A 23,314-nucleotide genomic window follows, 5' to 3' on the forward strand; every position below is an offset into this window, starting at 1 on the left:
AGGCTGGAGCCCGCAGTGTCACATCAGTGGGGTCCAGGCGCCACCTGCGTCGGCGGCCGTGGGGTTTGGGGTTTGCACGGGGTACGCGTGATGCAGCTTCCCGCTGATGTTGCTCGCTCTCAGCGCGCTGACCGCAGCACCCCGGTACCAACAGCCTCCAAGCCACGCCAGGATCCGGAGCAGCCCCCTGCTCTCATTCCTTGCCTCTGGAATACACATAGCCTCACCTGCCGCCGTTAATTGCGGGGGCGAGACGCTGATTATCCCGTGGATTTTCCTTAAAAAGCGGTGCCACCCCTGCGCGTCCCGCTTTTGAGGGTTCCCCGGGATGCTCCCCCGGGCTCCGGGGGATGCGGGCGGGCTGCGGGAATGCCGGGGGCGGCAGCGGCGGGTGGGCACCGCCACCTAGCGGGGCCGCCGCGGGGCTAGCGGCTGTGCTCCGGGCCCCGGCGGGCACCTTCCCCCGGGGATGGTGCTCAGGACTCCTCTGCCGCCGCAGCTTCGCCTCTCCGGCAGCCCCGGGCCGGCTTTGGGGCCGGCTCCCTCCCGCAGCCGGGGAGGTTCACAGCGGCGGTGTTAGTTATGCTCTGCCTGGCTCCCTGCGCTTGTCCGGGTGCTGCTGCTGCTGGAGGGATGGTGCTTCCCCTGCACGAAGGTGCGCTCGGGAACCCAGCACACGTCCGCAGGTTTCAGTCTCCTCCATCTACCCCAAATATTGTATGGCTTTTCACAGCCGTGTGGTGTGCTGTGCCCCTTGCCCTGGCAGCCTCCTGCAGCACCGTGCTTTCTGTGCGTTCCTTGGGACTCTCTCAGAAGGCACTCTGCTGAACCCCAGGACTTCTCTCACTGGAGTTGGATCAGGAGTTGCAGTCAGCCCCCTAAAAGCACTGTTAGACAGGGCACGCGTGGTGCAGCAGGTGCCTGCATTGTTACTGCCACACAAAGCTCACGCTGTTTCTGTCTAAAAGCACAAAAATCTACAGGCTAGGGAATTTAATCCAAGACTTTGTTTTGGTGAAATCGGATATCGAACTCCAAAGTGATAAATCAAACTCCAACTGATGCTTCCTGCACAAGCAGAACATGCTGTGATAAGGGCAGGCAGTGCCCATGATCCTGACGAATTGGGTGTTGTATGGAGAGGGTTCCCCTTGGGCGTTTTGGGATCAGGGCTTGGCCACAGCACCTCCCTCATTCCCCAGAGCCATGCTGGCTCTCCTCAGGTCAGCAAGGGTACCATTACCACATACTGCTCCTTTATCATCATTTCTGCTGCTTGGGAAATAGGAAGAGATTTTTTTTTTCTTTTCATATTTTCTTTTTTCCTTCTTTTTTTTTTTTTTGGGTTTTTTTTGGGTTTTTTTTTTGTTCTTTAGATGTTTTTCCCTGTCTGCGGTTGATGCTATGCTGTGTCTCTGCACAGCATAGAAGCTGGCTGGGCTGTGGCACCCACCAGCTGGCTTTCCCCCATGCAGGGTCCTCACCCGACACCACAGCCCAGAAAATTCCTTTCTGGGGCATCGCCTGGGCATTTCTCTGGGACAGAGCTGCCCCTGTAAGCCTCTGCCAGAGCCCACAGATGCATTTGCCTCTGAAACCTACCCACAAGGGGCATCTTTGATGCGCTGCAGAGGAACAGCAAGTAGGAGCTGGGAGTAAGGATGAGCAGCCTTCAGATTTGGGGAGCCCCTTCCCTGTGCCCTGCAGCCCTTAGACTGCTCCATCTTCCCTGTAGCTGGGCCCCACTGCAAATCACAACAGTGATAATAATTCAACAAATCCTGATATCAATGCTGTTCCTGGGGAGCAGAAGGCAGCTTTGCACCCACAGAGGTTTCTGTTTGAAGGCAGCCATGGGCAGCAGACCCACAGGCTGAGCACTTTGGGCTGGAGCTGGGGCTAGCTGCCTGCCTGGGGCCTGATCCCCTCCTGCCCAAGCCAGCAGGAGCTGTGCCTGTGTAGGTTTGGGAATGGATTAGCACTGGGCACCTGAACTGCTCACCAGCGTGGGCACGGGCTGTACAGAATGTCATGTGGATTCTGTCCCTTAGGTCTGGAGAGAGGTGTACAGGCGAGGCTCTCACAACCCTTGAGCATCCTCACAGCCAGCCTGCGGAGGCCACCCCAAAATCTGTGTGTTGGGTTTTGTGCTGTGTGTGAAGAGCAGCGTGCCAGACAGACAGATGTGCTGCCACTGCTGCAAGGAGGCCGAGCTCCTCTGTGTGCAGTGCCCATCTCCAGTTAACCTCTCACTGGTTACATTTGGAAAATCAGCTGCTAGGATTTCACTGCAACACCAAGCTCTGGAAAAAGCTTTGTTCAGCTGTGGGTGTCTAGGAAAGGCTGAAGTGGTTCCCTTGTTTGAAAATGCCATTAACTGTACGGTATTCCTTCCCTGCTTTCCCTGCTGCTAAGGACCAATTTGGAGTGGGGAAAGACCCGGCCAGTACAGAACGTGTTAGTGGTGCGCTTAGAACAAAGACAAACAAAAACCAAAACACAGGGGGGGTGTTTCTGTGAGATACACTGCTGCCCTGCAGAATGCTGGAATGCCTGGAGTGCTCTGAGCTTTATTTAAAGACATAGTGCTTTTCACTTGTTAGAATTTTTTTCTTTCCTTATCCCGGTGGCTTCTGAGGTGGTTTCTGAGTGATCTTGGTGACATTCGTGCCCGTGGGGCATGTTAACCACTTGCACCTGTGCTTTCCCCACCACCCGAAGGTAATAATCATCTTAATTACATAAGAGGAGGACAATCATCTTAATTGAATTCACCTGTTCTAATGCACACCCTCCCTCCTGGTAACAGGTTTGGACAATCATCCTAATTAAATTAACCTTTTTTAATGCACCTCCTCCTGGTGCAACACTTGGTTCTGTAAAGCTCCTGGAGCAGCTGCAGTTCTGTATGTTTTGGGAGAGGGGACACTTCCAGAGGGACGTGTGGGGGGATCTGGGGACCAGCCATCCCCCTTTGACTGTGGTGTCTCCTTCAGGCACATCCTTGTTGCAGGGGTTTTGTTTCCAGGCTCTGCTGGCTGGTCTCATGTCTCCCCACGCTTGGCCTGGCATATTTTTAAGTGGCAATTTAGCAGTACCAGGCTGACATAGGGAGGGGGGAAGCACCTCTCTGGTACAGCTCGCAGGCCCGATGCTCTGCAGCAGATCAAACAGGTTCAGAAGAGTCCTTCTCATCTTCAGTCGGGGAATTTTACACTTGAAACACAGCTTTGCCTCCCCATTTGCTGAGTTTTCTCTGTAACCGAGCCCTGAATAATTTAAATAACATAACATCAGCATTAGGCTTCCGAAGCTGCTGGTGTGTGTGAGTGAGGGTTGCTACTGCCAAAGGCAATTACACACAATTGCTCTGGGAAGTTCACTATTACGTCTGCTTATTTATTTAGGTTTAAACCTCGTGTTTGGTTTGTTGTTATGTTGGTGTTCTTTGGGGCTTTTTTTGAGCTGTGCTGCAGGAGTGCCTGGAGTATTTGAAACGGATGTATTAGGCAGGGGAAGAATTAGGAAGCACCCATAACTACACATCACTGTTTGTGAGCTCTGAAGTATCACAGTGAGGATGAAAACACACCTTGTGCTATGGGGACTTGTGTGAGTCACTTCTCCATAGTGAGGGTGGCTGGGTGTTGCTCTGAGGGGCACAAGGGAGTCCCCAGGGAAGGGGGATGCTGTCCTGCAGCTGTCCCATTCCACAACAAGGAGTGCAGGCAATCATTGAATCCCCAAGGGCTCTGCTGCCTCACTGGGACCCCCCAGAAAGGGTCAGGAATGTTCACTGCAGTGGGGGTCCTTCCAAAAGCAGGTCTCGGGGACCAGCCTGGGCAAGCACACCTGGCTGGTGTGTCTTCTTGGTGGCCACCCCCCCCCCCCCCCCCCCCCCTCTCAGAGGTTTGGGTTGTCTGGGAATTCTTCAGGGGGGAAATAACAGCAGTGTGAGTAAGCAGAGGATGCCTGGCAGCCAGGGTGGTGCCAGGAGTGCTGTTGGGAACTGTGAGGGTGCATGATAGGGTGGAAGCTGAGGGGGCTGGACTTGCTGGTGAACCTCTGGCCACAGAAGTTTTCTCAAGGTGAATATCCCTGGCCTGGGCATGCAGGTGCCTCCTTTCTGCTCATGGCCTGCTGCTGTGCCCGCTCACCCTCAGGATGGTAACTCTGAACATTTTTGAATTTGCTTTTTACTTTCAGGGGCAGAAGTGGTTTCTGCTGCCTCAGATGGAGAACAGGGATTTTGCTCCCGTGATCCTGTACCAGCTGCAGCCTTTACACCAAGATGCCCAAGAGGAAGTCCTCCTGGAGCAAGGTGGCCTTCTCTCCTCAGCTGTGCTGCTACAGGAAGTCTCGCACAAACACCACCTCAAGAGGTGAGGAAGTCTTGCAGCTCCTCATTCTTCTCATGGATCCGGATTGGGAATCGGCATGTGCGTGTAATTCAAGAGGAGGTGGGTAAGTGGAAGTCATGGCTTTTGCCGGGCTAACCACTACAGCTGGGAGAAGTAAACAAGGTTTGAGTGCCCTGACCTTCCTGCAGGTATGTGCATCTATATATAGGGCAGTCTATGTATACATGTCTATATATAACACCGTGCATATAGCTCTGTGGATATAGATATCTGCTGAGAAATGGTTTGAAATGGCAGCAATGCTGTGAGATCATCTGCTCGCACCAGCCTGTGCCAGGTGTCACCCAGGCTGGATGCAGCTCCTCAAGCCCGCATCCCTCCCTCCGTGTGCCCCTGACCTTCAGCTTCCTCGGGAGGCAGAGGTCACCCTCCGGCATGCCACCGACTCTGCCTCCTTCCTGCCGAACCTGATCCCTGCCTGGACGAGCCCTCCAGCCAGCAGCACCCCTGGGCAGGCCGAGGGGCAGCTCCTGGTGGGGTTTCGGGGACAGCCCTGGCTGGCAGCAGCGCTGAGGGCACACAGGGGCGGAGTGGGGGCTGCGGGCCGGGCAGGGCGTGTCTGACCCTATTGGCTTTGGGCGAGGTGAGGTTTCTCCAGTGGCTTTGAGGACATGGAGCGGCCCTAGGAGCTGAGGAAAGCCTAATCCATGCAGAGCTGCGCCAGGGGGATGGATGGGCTGTTGCTGCGGGGTCTCCCCCTCCGCGGCGATGCTGTGTGGTTGGTGTGTTTGTGTTTGGGGAGGAGCTCGGCCGATGGTGCTGGGGGACACCGGGCACGTGTGCTGTCACCCTGACGGTGGCAGGAGGCTGGGGCTGTGTACCCCTTGCCTGGGAACCGAGGAGGATGTTGTGGATCGATTAGGGCCGCCACCACTTCTCTGCAGGCCGTGAGATGCCATTGGGGGGTCGTGATGGGGCCCCCCGTTATCTCCGAGGGCTGAGCGGGGCCCCGTGAGTGAGGGAGAGCGGCTTTGTGTTCGGGGGCTGCCCCGAGCCCCCTGCCCGCGGCTGGGCTGAGCGCGCAGCTGCCGTGTCACCCCCCGAACCCCGGGCGGGGGGCTGCAACCCGAGCCTGTCCCAGGGTCCTGCAGCCCCGCGGCCTCGTCCCGGCGAGGAGGACAAGTTAATTCCCAGAGAGATGCACCCCGAGCCCCGCATCTGCCGCGGGCACGGGGGGTGGGAGGGGGGTGGGGGGGCGTGGGGCCGGGCACAGGTGCGGGGCCGCCGCCCGGTTATAAATAGCGGGGAGGGGCGGCCCGGCTCCCCCCGTGCTCGGTCCCCCCCTCCAGGGCTCGGAGCGGAGCGGGATGCGGCGCCCTCCCTCCCTCCCTCCTCCCGCCCGCCGGCAGCATGAGCCCATCCTTCCTCCTCCTCCTCCTCGCCTTGCCCGCCCGCGCCCGGCGAGAGCAGGTGCCCGGCGGGGCGCAGCGGGGCCGCAACGCCCCCGCGTCTTCCTCCTCCTCCTCCTCTTCCTCCTCCCCGGCGGCGGCGGCGGGGCCGAGCCGCTTCCCGCGGAGCCGCCCGGATCGGCGGCGGGGCCGGCTGTACTGCCGGGTGGGCATCGGCTTCCACCTCCAGCTGCACCCCGACGGCCGCGTGGACGGTGCCCACGACGCGAGTCCGCTCAGTGAGTGGGGAGCGGGAGCTCTGGGGGGGCTGCCGGGGCTGAGCATCCCCGTCCTTGCGGGTTTCCCATCCCCGCGGGGCTCACGGAGCCCCTCGCTACTGTGGCCCTCGCCTGGGGTGAGCTACAGCCCCGGCGGGCCCGGGAAGGGACGTTTGGGGTGCTGGGGGGGCTATGCTCTGTGGGATACATGGGAGATGCCTGTGTTCCTCGGGGAAGCGCCACCGGGGAGTTTGCCCAGCCCGAGGGGATGGTGTGAGAGCCTGAGGGCTGCACTGCCACCCTAGCCCCTCGCCAGGCACCTGTGGGAGAAGGAGATGCTGCCCCTTTTCGGTCCTTTCCCAGTGGGACTTTTCCATCCCTCTCGCTGCATTCTCATTCTCCCAGCACAGCGATAGGATATATTCAGTTTAAAAATAGGACTGAGGCTGACGTTCCCCTGAGAGAAAGCTGTGCTAACTCATGGCTTATCCTCTGGTCGGAGTTGCCATGATATCCTGCTGGAGGGAATGAAATGGCAGGTGGGGATGAAAAATCCCTTCAGGAGCCCGGGGGCTTGGGCCCGAGGTGACCCTGGCAGTAGCTCAGCTGTCGGGAGCACTCACGCAGCAGCCACCACATCTGCCCAGGACCAAAGGATTTGGGGCCCAGACTGTGCTGTGGCTCCAGGAGGGAGAGCAGCCCCTGGGCAGGAATGTCAGGAGCTCTGCTCAGTGTTTGGTGGGCACAGCAGGACACGTAGCCTGGAGGGGTTTAAGGGATGGATAGGAAAAGGGGACCCCCACTCCATGGCTGTTTGGGAGACATGGGTTTGGAAGGGCTGGCAGAGGTTTGGTGCTACAGCTGTCCTGCAGAGACCTGAATTATGTGCAGTTCCTTCCTCCTTAAGCTGAGCTATCCCCCCCGGAAAGGCCACAGGGACACTAGCTCCACACGTGGGAGCAGAGCCAGCCCCCGCTGGTGACAGGGGGGCAGTGCTGGGCTGTGGCACTCAGGAGGCCCTCGGGAGGAAGAGGATGGCTTTTGGCAGGGAAACCCGGGCTTTGGCCTCTGGGAAATGGGGCTTGACCCCGGGCAACCCCAACAAACAAGAGTGTGTCTGCCATGGCAGCAGGGCCACCCCCAAAGGGCAGGAGGGTTTGGGGTGCCCTTGGGGACAGGCAGGTGTTTGACAAGGGACTTGCCCTGCTCCAGTGGGGCTGCTGAGCCCCGTGGCCTGTGGGGTGTGGCAGCTTGTAACCCCCGCAAAGTGCCCCAGGCCCTTGGTGCTGGCACTGGGGTGCCTCAGGGGGATGTGCTTCCTCCTTAAAATAAACGTGGGAAGCCGTGATCCGACACCCAGCCTTGGGGGATTTAGCATGGCTTCGCGGCGGCTCCCGGCACCACGTTAATCCCACGGCCCTGCGGGGCCGGACGAGATGCTCGGCGGGCTCCTCCCTCCGGGGCCGTGGCCACGGAGCGCCTGGGGCTGCAGCGGGTCAGCAGTGCCGGCTCCCCGGGGTGCGAGGGGTGATCTGGGGACGTGGTGGTGCCCCCCAGCTGGCAGGGCTTGGGGGGCGCCTGGCCCTGTGCCCGAGTTACCCTGCACCACCCGGGGAGGTGACATGTCGGTGCTGCTGCTGAGGGATGCTCGGAGGCTGCAGTTCCTGTGTCAGACGAGCTGCAGGTCCTGTGTGCCCCATCGGGGGCCAGAGCCCCCATCACGCTCAGAAAAGTCACATTATTGCCGTGGCTGGGCTGCACAGTGCCCCAGGCTGGGCTGTGAGGGAGCTTCAGGGGTGCCTCCAGTCCCAGCTGGCTTGTGGTACCCAGACTTCCCGAGTGCAGAGTCTGTGGGATGAGCATGGGCAGCTCTGATCCCAGCAGGCTGGTGTAGGTGGTTTCCTCAGTGGTTAACTTGTTCTACCACAGCCCAGCCAGGAATTTTGTCCCAAAATGCAATTATAAAAAACCAAAAGAACCAAAAAAACCCGCAAGTCCCAGCCAGCAGCCCGTATCCATCCCAGCGTGGATGGAGGCAGAGGGATGGAGCAGGAGCTGGGTGGAGCCAGACAGCTGAGGAAGGAGCAGGGACGTGGGAGAGGAAATGCAAACCTGTCAGACTAAGTTGTATTTATTTTTTTCTCTGTCACGCCGATGTGAAAAGAACTGTGATTTATTCTGGGATTTCTGTCATCCTAGGTATTTTGGAAATATTTGCTGTGTCTCAGGGGATTGTAGGAATACGAGGAGTTTTCAGCAACAAATTTTTAGCGATGTCAAAAAAAGGAAAACTCCATGCAAGTGTAAGTAAACCCCCCTCCCCCCCCCCCCCCCCCCCTTACCAGTATGTGTGGTGTATTTTTAAAGGCTCTGTGACACCTCCAGAGTGCCGGCACGGCGGCACCGGCGCCACCAGACACTGAGGGGACAGGTGGAGCCGCAGCCCCCCGAGCCCACCTTCCTGCTCGGGGCTTTAAAGTGTGAGGAGCGCGCTCGGTGTGGTTTGCATCAGCAGAGCCTGCTCCCCGAGCACGGCCGGGTTATTTTTAGCTGCCGCAGATCGCGCAGAAGGGTTTAGCCAAATGTCTCCTCCCGGCGGGCAGCACGCGTGGCGCCGGCAGCGCCGCGGCTCGGGCTGGCTCTGCCCTTGGCGACAGGGAATTCGGGCAGGTGAGGGCCGGGCTGCGGCCAGGGTGGGAAAATCCCGGTCACTTTCCTCTGCAGAATGTTTTCGTGAAGGCTGAGGTTTCCTGCAGTTCTCATGATGCTTTTCCCAGCTCTTCGTGTCGAAGGAATCCATTAGCAGATTTCGCTGCTGGTTCCAACCTCGGGATGCTGCTTCCCTGTTTCTTGCTGTCAGCTCCAGGGATCTTTTAAGCAAACACAGTGAGCCCCTGTGCTTGCACCCAAGTCGGTGCCTCTGAAAGGTGTGTGCGCATGTAGGGGCATTTGTAAGGCAGCATTTCATCCCTGAAGGTGCTTCCCAGGGAGCCCGGCCAGGGCTGAAGGCTGGGGAAAAGGAAAAGGCTGTTACCCACCCCGCAGCTCCGAGACAAACCTCCCGGTGCCGGGGGGATGTCACGGATGTGCCTGCGCTGCCCGAGGCCGCAGATCACCTCCAGGGGGATTTCTGAACTCACCTCTCTCTCCCTTAAGCCTTTCTGGTGTGTTGCTCCTGCAGCCTACCGATGCTTAAGGGGTGAGCTGGTGCTTGCTTCTTTTAAGAAATCACCTAGGAGTATGAATGGGATCTAAGGGAGAAGGGGAATGGTTCTGTGGAGGAAAATATATGAGGTGAGAGCAGGAGGAGAGGGAAAGGATGGAGAGGAGATTGCTGGACCCTCCAGAGCCTTCCCCTCTGGCATACAATGGGCCTCTTATCTGAGCTGCAGCCTTGATTTATGCCCTGGCACAGGCATTAAATTAAATCAAGCCTCGTTGGGGCACAGTTAATTGTTGACACACAAAGGGCAGGGCCAGAGAGGGACCTCAGTGGGAGGGTCATGGCAGGGGTGAGGACACGCGATGCCCTGCTCGGGTGAGAGCTGCAGATTTGTAGAAACTTGACCCAAATGTCTCGAGATTGCTGGGCTGAACAATGCCAATAATGCAAACCCAGCATCTGTTGTTCTTTGCTGCGCTGGCAGGATGGGGGTTATTTCATGGCCTAATGAGTGCTGAGCAGCACAAAGCACGTCCTGTGCCCGTCACTCAGGGCAGAGCTTTGATACGGGAGTCAGGCTGGGGGCTCCACGCTGGACCGCAGGCAAAACTCATTCCTGCAGGAATCTGGGCTCCTCCAAAACTCGCTCTTGGGCTCTGCTCCATCCCAGCTCGGTGTTTCACAGGCATTCTCCTCCTCCTCCTTCTCTTTCTTTTATTTTCTTTTTTTTTTTTTATGCCAGCTTAATTAAATTGCCGAGTGGTTCATTTTTAGAGGCGCCAGCTTCGGAAGATGACAGTTATCCCGGCAATTATCAGTTGCGTGCACAGATGGCTTTTTCCTCGTTGGTAAACCCTCGCTCTCCTGTTTGGCCATTTTTAGCACGGAGAGGGTGGGAGGGGTTGTGTGCCTGTCCAGCACAGACCCCAGGGGGACAGATTTGTCCAGGTAATTCTCCTTTCCCAGGAGCTGCTGCATTCCTTGCTGGGCCAAATCTCTGCTCAACTAGGTTTGGAAATTTGACTTCAGGACTGCTCTGGAGCTCTGCAGAGCAAGCTATGTGCTGTGACTGCCACCCCTGCCCTATGTGGGGAAAGGGGAAAAAAAATGGGTTTTCCAGGCTGGAGTGGTGCAGTGATAAGCTGAGAGGCTGGGACGTGGGCAAGTCTGACAGGATCATGGTGAGGGAGCTGCTGATACACTTCCCAGGCATGTGGAATGTCCTGCCTGAGCACTGGGGCTGCAGGGAGCAGCAAGGGTCAGCAAAGCTGGGGAAGGTGGAGGCCTGTGCACAGGGTAGGCAGCGGGGAGGGTGTATGGAAGGTGGGGAGAGCAGAAATGAGTCACAGAGGTGGTGTCCCTCAGGATCAGCCAAGCTGAAGAAGGCCTAAATCCAAGTGCTAAGAGGCGAAATGTGTGTGGCAGGTTGTGGGCTCTGTCACTAGTGCCGTAAGGCTCCGCTTCTTGGGCTAAATCTGGGCTTTTGAACATTTTCCTTGTGCTTACAAAGTCCTACTGGGGGTTGGGTCTTGCTCTGGGTGGCTGGTTAGGGAGCTGCAGAGCTCAGCATCTCCTCCATGTCCGTGGTTTGGAGGTGTTGCTGTGGAATGGAGCTGGGAAAGCTCTTGGGCCACCGGGTGCCATGCCCACCATCAGATTAAAGCCTGGCAGAGCATTTGGGAGGGGCTGCCAGGTGCTACAGACGGGGATTCCGGGGCTGTGGGTACACAGGTGCAGTGCTGGGCTCTGCTCTTTGGTTTGGGGATGTTTTTCCCCAGGAAAGCCCAAACCTGTGTGGCAAGCAGCTCCTGAAGTACCTCCACCAGGGGTTTTCCCGTCAGGTGCCTGGTGCTCCTGTTTCCAGCCGCTCCCTAGGGCCGGTTTTGGGGAGGCAGCCCAGCCAGGGAGCGCTGGGGCTGGGGCACAGCTGCCCCCCGGCCCTTGCGAGCGGTGTCCCCCGTGTGTCCACGCAGGCTCGCTTCACGGTGGACTGCCATTTCCGGGAGCGCTTCCAGGAGAACAGCTACAACACCTACGCCTCGGCCGTGCACCGCAGTCCCCGCTCGGGCCGCTCGTGGTACGTGGCGCTCAACAAGCGGGGCAAAGCCAAGCGCGGCTGCAGCCCCCGCGCCCGGCCCCAGCACGTCTCCACGCACTTCCTGCCCCGCTTCGGGCAGCCGCAGCCCCCCGAGCTCGCCTTCACCGTGGCCCTGCCCGACAAGAAGCCCCCGCCGCCCAAGGCCAAGCCCGCCCCGGCCCCGCCGCGCAGGAGCCCCGGCCCCGCCAGGTACCGGCTCAAGTTCCGCTTCGGGTAGAGCCGCACCGGGCAGCTCGGGGGGTGACCCCACCGCGGGGACCCGCGTCTCCCTCCGCACATGGACACCGGGAGGCTCCCGGGCGGCCGGGCCGGGATCGGGGTCGTCTCTTCACCGCACGGACCCGGCGGCATCCCCGGAGGCGTGCCAAGGAGAATTCCTGCCGTGAATTCCTGCTCCTCCTGGGAGCACTGGACGGGACCTCGGGTGAGCGTTCTGTTGTTGGGACCTTGAGTAGGAAGGTACCTCTACAGCGAACATGTTTTCTTGTTTTCACTAGTGACTCCTTCGACAATCATTTTCACACGAGAGAGATGTTCAGAGCCAAGCGGTTTTGTTTGTTTTCTCACATCTCCTTCTTGCTGCACTTTTTCCTCCGACCATACCTCAGGCACCGTGCATCCAGGTCTGTCCCTCTCCCTTCTCTCGGAAGCCAGCTCTTCCCTTCCGTAGGTTAAACCCAGAGACCAAGCCCTGCGAACTCTGCCGCCTTACCTGTGGTGCGGGGTGCTCTCCAAACCCTTTGTTGGCAATAATGGATGTGTGGATGTATTTTGTGGGGGTCGCAGGCCGGGGGACGGTGGCTGCTTGCAGCCCACCCCTGGCGGTCTCTCCCGTTCTTCCCTGGACAGCTGGAGGAGCGAGTCTCTTCCTGTCGTCCAAGCACGGATTGGATGCCTGCTTTGAAATACCTCTGCCCCAGTGCTGGGGCATTCCCGCTCCCTGGAGGAGCGCCCCCGCAGGTATCCCCACGGGATAGGGATGCCTGTGGCCCCCAGGTGCCCGCTGGCTTCATCCAACCTTTTTTGCTGCTGATTTATTTTATCACTCTCAATACATTTGCAGAGGCAGGGAGCAAGGTTTCTGTTTTTCAGAGAGCGTGGCGATGTGGCAATAAGTGCTGTTACAGCTGCTGGTCTCCTGGGGAGTGTTTCCCCCACCCTGGCGGCCCTGATGTGGAATTGTTTCTCCATCGTGATAGTAGCAGTGCACACGAAGTTTGCAGTGGGTGTTTAGCAGTGTTGCCGTTCGTGCAGGCACTGGTAGCATCGAACCTCACCGATGAAGCCTTAATAGGAGCCCAGGTGGGCTCAGGTTGGCAGAGCCCCTCAGGACATGAGCCCTGCCAGCGTCCGGCAGCAATAATCAGCCTCCCCTCCGCATCTGAGTGTGGTACAAATGGCTGTGTCCTTTGGGATCGTGGTTCTTTGCCTTTGTCATCCCTCTGGCAGCCCCTGGCCAGACATGTGTGCTCCATGGGACGGGGATGCTGGAATAAAACTGTTGTGTTTCATTTTATAACCCGATTGTGTGATCTCTTGCCTTGTTTGTGCCTTCTTCCCTTCTCCTGAAGGGAAAAACAAGCAGTGATGGGGTGGAGCAGAGCTGAAGGGATGGGTGTGCTCCCTTTGCTGTGCCCTCCAAACTGTGCCCTGGAGCATCCCAACTCTGGAGCAGGTGTGTCCTGCAGGGGTGTTCTGCGCTCCCCTCACTTCCAGCTGGGCTGTCTGGCTGTGCAGGGACAGAATCCCAGTGATTTGTGCTCAGTTCATCTCTGTGAGCTGATGGAATCAGAGCCTTTGCAGGTGCTGCCCCAGCCCAGGCACATAACAGAGGAGCAAATGTGCTGGTCTTGGTGCCCCTGCATGCCCTCAGAGGAAACAAGGTATTGATTTCATCTTTTTTTCCATCTTTTTGGGGAAAAACCCTCAAAACCTGGTGTTTTGCTGTTGTGGTAATAATTAAAACATAGTTGTGCAATTGAAACAGGGAGCAGGGAGAGCAGGATTGGGGAATCCAGCAGACACTGCCTATTCCTGTCAGACACTCCTCTTTACGGGAATTCACGGGGCTTGCTCAGCAGCAGGGGACTAAAGGCCTGAGAATGTGGCCAATATTTATTTTAAATTTAAAATTTGATTTTTTTTTTTGGGAGTGTTTTTCCTGTTTCTGCTTTCCTGTTCAACCACCTCAGAGGTACCGCTGCAGTGCTGGAGAGAACAAGCCAGAAACCCAAGAGGATGAAGAGGATTCCTAAGTTCCTTTCCAGGCAATTTCTGCCTTCAGAGGAGGTGCAAATCCACGTGGAGCTGAGAAGGACGATGTGAGGAGATCAGCAGCGTGCAGTGAGCTGGCACTGCCCCCCAGCTCCCTGGTTTGGAGACATCCATCGACCTTGTGAGAGGAAAAAAGCCTTCCCATCCCTTTTCACCTGGCAGTCACCCCTACCCGAGGCATATGCCTTGTTCCACATCCCCCAGGAGGATTTGTGTGTGTCCTGCACTCCCGAATCCATGGCTTGGAAGGAGCATCCTTTAGCAGGAGCGAGAGGAAGAGGATTTCCTATGGAGCTGGTGAGTCTGAGCAGGCGAGGAAAGAAAAATGAACAAATGTCAGAGCTGAAGGGTCCCTTAGGGTGCTTCAGGGATCTCAGGGACGGAGGGCGGGAGGAGGGGCCGGGCTGGAGACCCCCCGGCCGGGCTGGAGTCCCTCAGCAGTGAGCATCGAGGGGCACTGGAGCAGACACAGGGTGTGTCCCCCCCCTGCCCCGCTACTGAGGGACAAATAATTTGGCACAAACACCGTCCGGAGGTGTGAGCTGAGCTGGCAGCGGGGCTGGCTCGGGTGGGCAGAGGCAGCCTTTAGCTGCTCCTGGCCCAGAAAGGTGAAGGGGGGAGATTCTGTGCAGGGCTTGTGGAGTAGGATTTGGGCGGTGAGTCGCTCCCAGGGACGATCTGCTCGAACAAGCTGCGTCACAGCGACATCCCAAGGCTCCCAAACGCTGGAATTCGCATCTCCGAAATGCCAGTGCGCCCTGCTGGGAGCCAGCTCTAGGGGGAGCGGGATGCCCACAGGCAATCTCGGTGGCAGGGCCGGTCACTTGCAGGTGTGCTCCGGGGGACGAAGGGAGGGAAGCCAAGCGCCTGTTTGGCTGTGGGTGCTGTCACAAGGTACGTGCTCCTCTACCCGGGATGTTTTGTGTTGTTACGGTGTGTCCCTGCTCCCTCAACTCGCCTTGGAAAAGCCTTGGAACTTGTATTGATGCACTCCCCGAAAGTCTCTGGTGAGGGCAGCTCAGGCAGAGCTTATGCAGTTTCGGGCTTTAGGTTTTTTTTTTTTTTTTTAGCTGTGCCTTCTCACACTTGTGGCAGGCAGCGTGTGCTCGCTGTGAAAGCTGAGCCTGCTTCGGCAATTCTGGGCTTTGCAGTCCTGCATTATCGTGTCCTGTGTCTGGTTCCCTCTGATTTTCTGTTCCTGCCCTTGCTTCTCTCTGATGCACAGGTGTGTACATCTTCAAACACTTACTGGTGTGCTCTCCTGGCCTCTTGAGGAAAATACATTAACAACTACCATAAAAAGTAGTTTGGGGGGGACCTTGTTATGAGGAGCTAAAAAGCATTTTTATAGCACTTAGGTTGTCAGCATAGCTGGTGAACGGTAGAGCCACTGAGTAGCTTCCTTGTCCTGTGTGATTTTCCCCTTTTTCTGGTGCTGTGAGATGATTATGGCATAATTTACTAGCATGTGTCAAATGTCTTTGGTAGCATTTGGGGGCCAGGAGCACATGTGCTGCATAGTTGAGCCATTGCCATACCTCATGTGCTATCCTGTTTCAAGCTCCTAATTCAGGCAAAAACTCACTTTTTTTTAATGCCTTTTTAATTATATATTTTTTTAATTAGTATGCAGGATTGACTCTTCACAGAATCATAGAATCCCAGAGTGGTTTTGCTTGAGAAGAACCTTAAAGTTCATCTCAGTCCACACCCCTGCCGTGAGCAGGGACAATTTCCACCAGACTGCGTTGCTCCTAGTGCTGTCTAATCTGGCCCTGAACATACCCAAGGAAAATAATGGGAGTCTTTTAGTCCACAGCTGGGACACCACAGGACCACAGGTTGTTAATCCAGGAGAGGTTGCTTGGATCCAAACAGAAAGGTTTGCTCCTGAAATCCCAGATGGAACAGATCCAAACTAAACTTGGGTTTGGTTCCATCAGCCAGAGGCGGGAATGAGCCCTGGTGCCAGCCATCCTGGGGGTGCCATACAGGTCTCAGCATTTCTCTACTGTCATTTGCTTTGTGTGATTCTCCCTTGATCAGGGAGGGCAGAAGAAGAGGCAGGAGGGGGAGCTCATTTTGTTTCTGTGAACTCCAGGCTTGGGGCAGCTGCAGAGAACTTTGGGCTCAAATAATCCTGCCCAAACACAGTCAGCTTGAACCTCTCTTCGGCACTTTTGGATCCCTCTGTGCCACTCCTCCTCTGATCCTTTAGCTGCGAGGTGTGGGCTCAGAAACACCTGCGCCTACTGGATGCACTTTTACACATATAAATTTAGATTATTAGGAAAGTAATCAGGTCTAATGAAAACATGTTCTGTTTAGAAAACACACAGAAAGCAGGTGTTTTGGCACACTTGTTAACAGTAGGTCTTGCACTTTGTTTCTACTGTTTTTTAAATCCTGTTTTTAGGAGGACCACTAAATTAGAAAACTAAAAGTGAGGGAGAAAATGTTGCTTTTCATTTTTTATGTTTTGCATTGGGTGTTATGTCAAGTGATCCCACCAAAATATAAACTGAATAATTGACCTTCAGGCCTCTGCAGAATGGACGTTCATTCTTTTACTGTGCAGTTCATTCTTTTACTGTGTTTCAGTGGCTGGCGGCACTAGAAACACCAAATCCCAAAGCATTCCTACATCTGTAACATGAAGTGCAGCATCTTTAAACCCAAGTACTCAGTGTGGGCTATCCAGGTGGGTGCAGATGGTCCATTCTGGCAGGCTGTGAGTGCTGACACTTGGGGGTTGTGGATGCCCATGGCCCCTCAGGAGTCAGGCCAGGCTGAGGGAAGGAGGGAGCCTCCCCACAGCTCCAGCTGGGGATGATATTGGCTGCTTGAAACCCTTGGTCCAGAGCTGGGAGAACTGCAAGAACAGCTTTTCTTCTTTCTGTCCATCACTGTGTGGAATATTAAGGTGATGCTGCACTAATCCTTTTATTTTGTGTTTGCATTCCCCCCTGGCTTTTTACTGTTTAATCCTGTGAGCATTTCCAGCCTTGGCTATGCAGGCTTCTGAAAAAGCCCAGCAGGCAGGCAGGTGTTTGTTTCATAGGTGTTAGGTGTCATTTGTATCATAGGTATTTGCTCATGGGTGTTTGTGTCAAATTTGGAGGGGCGGGAGTTTTGTATCTGGGGACCACTCAGGCCATTGGGCCTGAAAGTCATCCCTCAAGTACAGAAACCAAGCAATTTTTCTTAATTCCAGGTGTTATGTCCCTAATGTTCCTAATACAGTGTGAAGTATCTTTTTAAGAGACTGAGGTGTTTGGTTACCTTTGTACTGTAGACAGGGGATTTGTTAGGCTGGCAGCAATGTTTTCCCACCTGGAGGTGTCTTACAATAATCAACACAAGAAGTAATTGGTTGTCCTTTTTTTTACTCTTTTTTCATTGTGGTTTGGGGAAAATGTTTGGCTTAAATGAATCAAATGTGTTTAAGTGCTTCCTTTTTAGAGGAGTACTCTGTCATTTTCTTATGAATCCTCAAGCAAATGGAGCTGGAATCTGAGAAATGGATTTGCCTGTGGATTCCTGCAGTTCATGGTCTGCTGGGTGAGGGTTCTTTTGGCCGAGATAGCTCTGAGTAAAGTGTGAACTCGAGGTAAAATGAGCTAAATAGTTAACAAAGAGAAACAGTTTCAAAAGAATTTTTTTTTTTTAATTTTTGGCAAATTGTACCTCAGGCAGGGATGCTCCAATGACTGTGCCTTGTTCCAGCTCCCTCCACCACAGGTGGGCTACAGGAACACACACCCTGAAAGCACCGGATTTGGGGTGTTGTGTACGCAGGGGAAGCTCAAGAGCTGCATTTGCTTTGACTTGACAGCTGGATTATGTGTTCTTTACCTCTGCTCATTTGTTCCTGTAGCCTTTTCCTCTTTCTCCTGCCATTTCCCGCAGTTTTGCTCTTGTTGCCACCAAGAAACTTGGTGCCTATTTTCACTGTGCTTTCCCAGCTGCTGGCTTGGGGCTTGCTCTTGTGCAGCACACGGGGATCCCACAGCCTGCTCCTTGGTCCTTTCTTGTCCTTGGCCTCTGTGTTTTGGCCCTGGTGTCAGCGAGTGGGGGTGGCAGGCTGTTTGCTTCGTGCACAGGGATGGAAGCACTTGGAGCATCTTTCATTACTTGTGACCTGGGTTAGGTTGTGGGGCTTTTGTTTTGTTTTTCTAGAGAAAATCAAAGCAGTAGGTTTAGCACAAGAACGATTAAAGAGGTTTTACCTCCAGAAGCTGGGGAGAGTGGTCTAATTTTTCCTCCTACAAGCTTGAGTTTTTCCTTCCTTTTTCAATGCCTGCTTTGTTTGGTGTCCCAAGGAGGGCTGGGTACCTCACAAAGGGTTTCAGGAGTTGGTGTTGTTTGACACAACTGCTTTGGTGATGGGTCAGAGAGGGAGAGGAGAAATCACTTTTTATTATCTTGAGTTTTTCCATCCTGGCACACGGGAGTAGCTCAGTGCTGGCACAGTTCTCTGAGAAACAGCAAGGTTTGAGAGATTTAACCCTTAAGAGCTGTGTCTCAATGGCAAAGACTTGGTTCTACAGACCCAGACAGACAAGGGGAAAAAGAAACTTTGGTTATTCATGGAAAATCTTCTGTTATTCCTGGTATATTCTGTTATTCCTTGTAGTTCTGTTACATCATTGTGTATGAAATACTGTCTGCTATTTTTCTAACAGAATGTGCTTGAAATTTAGATTAAGGATGAGGAATTTGGTCTGTTCCCTACAAAATCTGTGAGGCCTGAAGGCCTTGGGGAGGTGGCTGCTCTCAGCAGAGGTTATTGGAAGAGGATCAGGGTGACAGATGCTGCATTTTGTTGCATCCTGAGGTTTTATGAGCCCCCTTGATGCTTTCCCCAGGATGTGGCTGTGGTGGAAGGTGATGCTGCACCACAGGGAGCTGAAGTTAAACCTGCCCCTCCCATGGGCATTGCTGGCTTTGGTGTCTGTGTTGTGCTATCAGACTGTGGCACTTTGCTGCTGTCACTGCCACTGCCACCCCACCTGGGGGCTGTGCCCTCCTGCCAGCCCCACACAGGAGCTCCAGGGGTGCCTCTGTGCTCTGTTGGGAGCGTTTGCTGGGAATGTGCCTCAACCCTGGGAGTGTCCCTTTGTCCCTGGGCTGCCAGACAGAGCTTTGGGCTGCTCAGGCTCAGGGTTGGATTGCCAAAGGCCCTGAGAGGGAGCAGCACAGGGAGGGTGCTCAGAGAGGGGCTGGCAGAGCCCAGCTGGCAGGCTGGGCTGGGTGCTGCAGGTGGGTGTGTGTGCACTGCAGGGAGCGAATGTCCCCTTCCCTAACCAGCCCTGCAGATCCCAAGGGCTCCTAGAGCAGGATTTTATTCCTTACTTCCCTTTGTGGAAATTTATTCTCCAAATTGCTATGAAAAATTCTTTATTTTTTCCAGGAGAAAACCACACGGCAGAGACAGCTTACAGGGGATCCCAGAGTTGTGTTTGGAGCAGAGAGTGCTGAGAGCTGCGTGCCTTGCGGTGCCCCTGCAGCTACAGCCGGAACAAACACACTGCGCCAAGTCCCGTTTCCCAGCACTCCCACCTGGAGAAGCCCTTCCTGGGAGACAGCGAGCAGGTATTTATTTCCCAAGCGCAGACGAGCACGATTTCAGTTTATCCCCAGCCGTTTCCGAGCCCCCCTGCCCTGGCTGTGCCCCCGAGCCCCGCCGTTTCCCCGCTCGGACCGAACCGGGACGGGACAGCGCCTCGCTGCTGCCGCCTGCCGGCTGCGCGGCGCAACTGCACCCGGAGCAGCGCATGCGCACTGCATCGCGGGGCGCAGGGGGGACACCTGCCGGCCGCAATGCGGTACTGCAGCGGCAGGGTGCGCATACTCACTGACCGCGGAGGAGCGGCGTGTCAGTGAGGGCAAACTGGAGCATGCGCAGTGCAGAACTGACGCTCCGCATCACGTGGTGTCTAAGGGCAAAATATCGCCCCGATGATGCGCATGCGCTATGGTGTTCCGGCGCGCAGTGCTGCCGCCTTGTGGGGAGCGGCCGGTTCTGCAGAGCGGCGGGCGGCGGTCCCGCCCGTGTGGGACGGCGGTACCGGGAGCGCCCGGGCCCGGAGCTGCCCTGCCCGGGACCTGCGGTCTCCGGGCCCCGTGAGATGATGGAGCAGCGAGCGGGTGTGGAGGCCGCAGCCGCGCTGTAGGTGAGCGGGGAGCGGGAAGAGCCCTGTGGGGAGCAGGCGGCGGGGCCGTGACGGGGGCGGCGCTGTGAGGGCGCGACTGGGGCTGCCGGCAGAGCCTGGGTTTGTTTGGTTTGTTTTATTAATATAAACGAGCTTGGGTTTGTTTTATTGATACGAACGTGGAAAACAGGGAGTGGGGGGGGGGGTACAAAAGCACTACGGGTGTTCGGGCAGGTGAACCAGGGCTCAGGGCACGGAGTCGCTTTCCTGATCTCCTCAAGTTCCTCTTCCCTCTCTCAGGAGCAGTCGTGAGGAGTTTCCCGTTTGGAGCTGGGCTTCAGAAGGAAAGAACCTGAGATTGGTGCTCCTTACAGAACTGTAAGTGTATGAAGCTTGCTGCTGTAAGCAGCCAGTAACTCCCAGGGATACTTTAACCATTAAAAATGGTGACTTTTATTTTGTCTGTGCACCAACCACTTGGCTTTCCCCGCAGGGTTCACTGAATTGGAATTCTGAGGCTCCTGGTGCTTGTGGCTGCAGTGTCTGGCAGGTAGTAAACATCACTGTCTGTCTGACCTGGCTTTGGATGTGCATTTCCAGAGGTACTCAGAGTGGGAAAAGGCCAGCAGGGTGGTGGGAAGGGTTTTGTCCCATGTCTGGACATCATCATGGCAGGGATGTTTTCAAAATATCCCTTGTTTTTGCTTTCCCAGCTCAGGGTGTTCACTGAATGGGGTGTGGAATGAGGAAGTCTCTGTTAGGATAGTGGGAGACGGAGACAAACCAGCTCCAGTAGGCTGAGGACCATCTCCTGTAATTTACAGAATACTTAATCCAATTGTGACCCAAACCTGTGGCGATGATTCTAAATAAGAGTTGGACTTTTCTTTCTCAGGGTCACTGGGAAGCATGGGACAAGAACTGACCCATAACTTCTTGCAGGCCCTAGCAGGGAGAGGAGCAGCAACCTGTGCTGGAAGAGTGTACCCACGAGTACCTGTGAGGTATGATCTACAGTTTTGAAATGAATCTGGCGAGGAAACCACGTTGTTTTGAAGGAACACCTCAGGTGGAACACGTGAGAAGGATTATTTGACGAGAGAAATCTTGACAGCGAGAAATATGGCTGGGTTGGCTCAGGGTGGTTTGGCTCAAGTTAAAATTGCTGCTTTCTGCAGAGCTGCATCAATTTCCTCAGTTCCAAGGGAGGATTGCCCTGTGTTCTTGGCTTGTCAAGAGCTTTCATTTTGCTCCAGGAAGAGCATTGTGGTTTTGGTGCTGTGTTCAGCCGGAATAGTGCCTCTGGTCCCTTTTTAAGGGAGAAGCCAGAGCTTGGATTTCTCTCTCTTTGTTGCTGAAGAAAAGCCCTGAAGGTGCCTGCAACGGCACAGCTGGGTGCTCTGGGAGGCAGGAATGGTTGTGATATCCTGGTTTTGGCAGGGACACTGAGCAGGTGTACCCTGCTCACCTCCTTCATCTCCTTTGGTTGTCCTGCTTGAAATAAAAGTGTCATTCCCCTTGATCCCTCCATAATTCCAGGGTCATTGTTTATCCTGCTGTGGCTGGCTACTGGGCAGAGGAGATGCTGCCTCAAGTGTGGTTCCACAGCAGCCATGAGGCAGCTCGCTCACGAGCTTCAAACATGTGAGACAAACAGAAGATGACTTCAGAAGCTCCTCCAAGGAGCGGGTGAAGTGTTTCTGAGGCTTTCCCCTAATTCCCTGGACCCTGTTCCTGTCACTGCTGGCAGAGATGGGGATGCTGGCCCCAGCATGCCAATAGCTCACTCTCACAGTGGGGCTTCCCCTGCTGTGCCCCCTCAGCCTCCTGCCTGTCCTGTGCTCCCCCAAATCTCTGCCCAGGGCAGTTCAAGCTGTGCTCATGCAAGTGTTAGCCTCAGGCTGTTCTCCTGAGCTCTGCCTTTCCATACTTGTTGCTGTGTGTGCTTTTCATGGACGGTGTCTTTGCCCTGACAATTCTGTGCTCTGCAGTCACAATTTTATTTCACTTCATTTGTCTTTCCCCCTGCTTTGTTCATCTTGCCCTTTCCCCACTGTTTCACTGCTCTCTACATCTTCAAACTTTGAGCTGTGTGCTTTCCTAGCCTCTTAATGAAAATAAATTAATAAATACGGGAGCAGGAGACTTTTTTGGGAGTGATGGGGGCGTGGCTTGCCCTAAGGAGCCAAAACCCCTTTTAACCACTTTGTCAACGTGCTTTGCGAGCCGTAGGGCCTAGGGTAAAATCCTATTGCAAGCTGCGAGTTTAGGCACAAACTGATTTTTAAAAATAAATTTTCTAAGTGCTAAGAGTAACCCGATAGAAGGGCAGAAATCCCTCCCGCCGGCCCCGCCCTCCTATGTGGGGGCGGAGCCTAGCGCTGCTGTCCAATCAGCGCGGCGAGCGGCGCGCGGGCGCGGCCAATGGCGAGGCAGGGCGGCAAGCTTGTGCGCCGGTAGCGGAAGGCGCGCGGCCCTTCCGGTGGGGTTGTGGGGCTGCGCGGCCGCGGCCCGGCCGGGCTCCGGTGCGAATGGAGCCTCGTAACGCGTCTGTGCTCCCGGCCCGCAGCGCCACCGCCGCTGGATGTGCGCGGGAGAGGGCCTGGGGTGAGCGCCGGGAGGCTGCGGTGCGACCGTGAGGCCCCGCGGTCTCTGGGCCTGGCCTGGGGGTGGCTGCGTGTCCCTGCGCGGGTCGGGCAGTGCTCAGGAGTTAATCTGTGTGTTGTCTGTAAAATAACATATTGTGTCTGTTCAAGTTCGATTGGTGTACTGTAATTTGCACGTTCTTGCATACGCGAGCATGTGAAATAAACCCTCAGAGTGCTCGGGGTACATAGCAGAAAAGGCACAGTAGTAAAAGTTATTTTTGGAGAAACAGGTGTTATATAGGTTTGCAGAAGTGCTGAGTCTCGAAGAGTGGCTTAAGGTTTGTACAAGCTTACAAGAACAGGGTGGGACAGGGGGCTCCAATTGGCTGAGGATTCTCTCCTTATATTCATAAAACCCTTTACCCCACAGTGAGCAGGAAACCCGTGTAAAACCGTTCTGAGTTGTCCTTTTTTTCCTAGAGGTCACTGGGAAGCATGGGACAAGACCTGAAAGATAACTTCTTACAAGACTTGAATGATAACTTCTTGCAAGGCCCAGCGGGGAGAGGAGCAGCAAGTTGTGCTGGAAGAGTTTCTGTGAGTACCTGTGACATGATAAATGTAATAGCTTCATACTTAATCTGAAAAACAAAACATTTTATTTTAAAGGAAAACCTCATGTGGAACGTTGTGAGAAAGATTATTTGATGAGAGATTTCTTTACAGTGAGAAATATGTTGTTGTTAGAGTTATTTTGTGTAACTTCTGCTTGAAATAGAAGTGTTATTCCCCTCCATCCCTTCCATTTTCTAGATTTTTTTTTTTTTATTATATTATGGCTGGGTAGTGGGCAGAGGAAATGCTGTCTCCAGCATGGTTCCACAGCAGATGTGAGCAAGGTTTTGCATGAGCTTCAAACAGGTCACAATTTCTGCTGTCTGGCAAATGTCCTGGGTGCTGTTCTACTTGGGATTTTCAGGGAGAAATGTGACACATCTGTCCCTGAGCT

General features: G+C 55.1%; 1 protein-coding gene across 1 annotated transcript; it reads left to right on the forward strand.

Moving 5' to 3' along the window:
- Positions 1-90: 90 nt before the first annotated feature.
- FGF5 (fibroblast growth factor 5) lies at positions 91-21,854 on the forward strand. The gene is made up of 9 exons (XM_054514608.1): positions 91-144; positions 4,207-4,382; positions 5,711-6,048; positions 8,227-8,330; positions 11,164-13,859; positions 18,976-19,157; positions 20,018-20,095; positions 20,211-20,267; positions 20,613-21,854. The coding sequence occupies exons 1-5, from the start codon at positions 91-93 to the stop codon at positions 11,503-11,505; spliced, it is 1,014 nt and encodes a 337-aa protein (XP_054370583.1). The 3' UTR covers positions 11,506-13,859; positions 18,976-19,157; positions 20,018-20,095; positions 20,211-20,267; positions 20,613-21,854.
- The last annotated feature ends 1,460 nt before the right edge of the window (positions 21,855-23,314 follow it).

This window comes from Molothrus ater, chromosome 4 (genome assembly GCF_012460135.2).
Source record: "Molothrus ater isolate BHLD 08-10-18 breed brown headed cowbird chromosome 4, BPBGC_Mater_1.1, whole genome shotgun sequence".
Lineage (NCBI taxonomy): Eukaryota > Metazoa > Chordata > Aves > Passeriformes > Icteridae > Molothrus > Molothrus ater.

Excerpts from the sequence above, each read along its gene's own strand:
- FGF5 (XM_054514608.1), top strand. The coding sequence starts at position 91 with ATGCAGCTTCCCGCTGATGTTGCTCGCTCTCAGCGCGCTGACCGCAGC. Across the intron at positions 145-4,206 it reads GCGCTGACCGCAGCACCCCG|GGGCAGAAGTGGTTTCTGCT; the intron begins GTACCAACAGCC and ends TTTTACTTTCAG. Across the intron at positions 6,049-8,226 it reads CCACGACGCGAGTCCGCTCA|GTATTTTGGAAATATTTGCT; the intron begins GTGAGTGGGGAG and ends CTGTCATCCTAG.